Source organism: Montipora capricornis, chromosome 13 (genome assembly GCF_036669925.1).
Source record: "Montipora capricornis isolate CH-2021 chromosome 13, ASM3666992v2, whole genome shotgun sequence".
NCBI lineage: Eukaryota > Metazoa > Cnidaria > Anthozoa > Scleractinia > Acroporidae > Montipora > Montipora capricornis.
Genome location: NC_090895.1, coordinates 27287453 through 27289952, shown reverse-complemented (window position 1 = coordinate 27289952; position 2500 = coordinate 27287453). Strand labels below are relative to the sequence as shown.

The 2500-nt window shown below is 36.5% G+C and overlaps 1 protein-coding gene across 1 annotated transcript in view; it reads left to right on the top strand.

The window, feature by feature from the left end:
• LOC138030080 (E3 ubiquitin-protein ligase TTC3-like) overlaps nucleotides 1-2500 on the top strand; it is a 52763-nt gene that overhangs the window by 23624 nt on the left and 26639 nt on the right. Inside the window, exon 24 of the mRNA XM_068877936.1 lies at nucleotides 1074-1183. Coding sequence (XP_068734037.1) covers nucleotides 1074-1183 — 110 coding nt within the window. The remainder of the gene's footprint in view (nucleotides 1-1073; nucleotides 1184-2500) is intronic.

Genomic DNA, 2500 nt, shown 5'->3' with positions numbered 1-2500 from the left:
TGTAGAGCACTGTGTATGCTAGATGAAAGATGTGGGGCAGGACAAACCAGTATTCTAGAATTATGTGTATGGTTCTTAACATCCATTCAATATACCTAATAATCAAGGACAAAATAGTCGAGCAAATTGTCTTAAGGATGTTCGCGCGGAAATTTTCTAACATTGAATTTTTTTTGCAAATTTTGCCATTGAAAGATGATGAATTAGTAATGTCAGAAATTAAAAAAAATGGGGTGTCACCGACTTCGTTTTGGAGAGAACTTGCCCGGAAGAATACCCTAAATCTGAAAAAATCCAGCTTCTTTAGCGAACAAGGCCACAGTGTCGGTAAGCCCAAAAATATTGCAATTACATCTTTGAAGTGAAATGTTTTCTACCAAACTTTGTTTAAGTGAACCCATCAAGTGAATTTAGTTAACTGTTGAGGTTCCTCAACGAACAAGTTTGCATTTAGCGACCATAGTTTCATGCGCCTTGCAGCTGCAAGATTGCAGGATTCCATGTCCCAAGGACAGAAATCTTTAAATTTTTTTAACTTCCCACATTGATTTTTTGTTCATTTTTCGACATTGTGGAGATAATTGTAAATAAAATCTGTTTCTGAAGAGAAAAGTATGGGTCACTGAACATCCAAGATCATTAAATCCAAGCAAAGCTATAGCAATGGCCATCTGCTCTATCATTGTTCAGTTTAGTACTTAGCACGCGCACTCGATTCATGAGGTGGCATGTGAATTTGCGTGCGTTGTAAGGATGCTCAGTAGCAATGGGCGCAGACATCCTAAAACTTATTAGCAGTAAAATTAATACTGTAATAATGTCATCCATCAAATTGCATCCCACATGTGATACCTCCACAAGGAGTTGCCGCTCCATAAATGTCATCTGTGCACCTATTTTTCCATTCAGATCTAAATACCATGCAGTATCTGGAATGCTATAGGGAACTGGGGGAGTTTAATTTTGGTATCATCCCATCATCCACCTTATGTTGTCATTTGCATGAGCTAATGAAACATTTTTGAGATGATCCATTAGCTTGATGAAGTATGATTTCCTTCTGTCTTTAACAGACTACAAAGGATATATACGACTTGTCTGCAATGAAGAGTGTAAAGTGGATTTTCATCCTGTTTGCTGGAAGAAACATAAAGGTACTCAACAGGAAAATACAGGAGACAAGGTTTGTCTTTGAAATTTTTTTTTCCCTATCTGTTTCTTAATTCTGTTGCCTCCCACACAGAAGTTCTCAGGGCTTTGTCACATGTTCCTCCCCAACAAACGTCTGCTGAAATGAGAAATTACGTATGTAAGTGGATTACGACCAATCAAAGGCCGTTTTCAAGTTTGGATAAACTTTTGTTTTGTATGGCATATTTTTGCAGATGTGATTGGCTATCTACAAGATTAGTCAATGCTGATTGTTTTCTTGAAATAGAGAGCAAACTGCCAGTGAACAGAAGTGGTTTGTCATTTCAGCAGACGTTCGTGGGGGAATAACACCTTATGCCGCAACATTCTAGTGTAATACCTTTATAATTGGACAAAATAATTGGTGTGCGAATGCTTTTTCATTAATATGTTCATTTTCCACCTCATTGGTTTTGTACATGTAGTAGTTTTTCTGTAGTTAATTGTATTTTTCTGGTCGTTTTTTCTATGTCTTGACTTTGTGTTAGTCTTGCAATCAGTAGGTCTTGTTTTAGGGTAACACTTGTAAATTTTTGTCCCACAAGTTTTTCTATAAATTGTTTAATGCAAATTTTGGAGGTTGCAGGTTGTTTTTGGGTGTGTACAGCAAGATGTAGAGTGAACTTAGAGTCTTTTCCTCAAGAAAACATATAGACCTGGGTCGATTTCAAGTTGTAAATAGTTAACATGTATAATTTTTTTATACAGTTCACGGAGTTTCTTCTTGTAGTCTATTAAGTTGTTGTTTTCTAAAGTAAGCTGCAGACTGTGTTTTCATGGAAAGCAAGACAAAGAACAGACTTGCAAACCTTCCTGGAAACTCCCCTACCCAATGTAACTTGGTAAAACGAGCATGTAGTTGATAGTCTTGTTGAGGCTGACCTCAGTATCTCCCTTTCATTAATTCAGGGGTAATTATTGAAGACATTATTACCATTGTAAACAACCTTGGTGAAACCGTTGCATTGACTTAGGTTTATTTTGCTGTAATTACATAACACCTAGGTTTTTTTACACTTTCTAAGGTGCAGATGTCACTGGAAACTGCACAATCTCCATTCAATCATTTCACATTTTACTAAATCACTTTCACTTAGCTATGCTAAGTGTAGTAGCCCACACTTCGGGTGCGTTCGATTGACTGTATTCCGGAATAGGAATACATGGAATATAAGTTAGAAATCCTTTGTTTTTACAGAGATTCACATTAAAATTGTCAAATATCTGCTAAAATGCTATTTTAAACATATTTTTGTTATCCTTGCTGCTTCGAAATGCACCAAACGTACCGTTTTAATCATCACTCCAC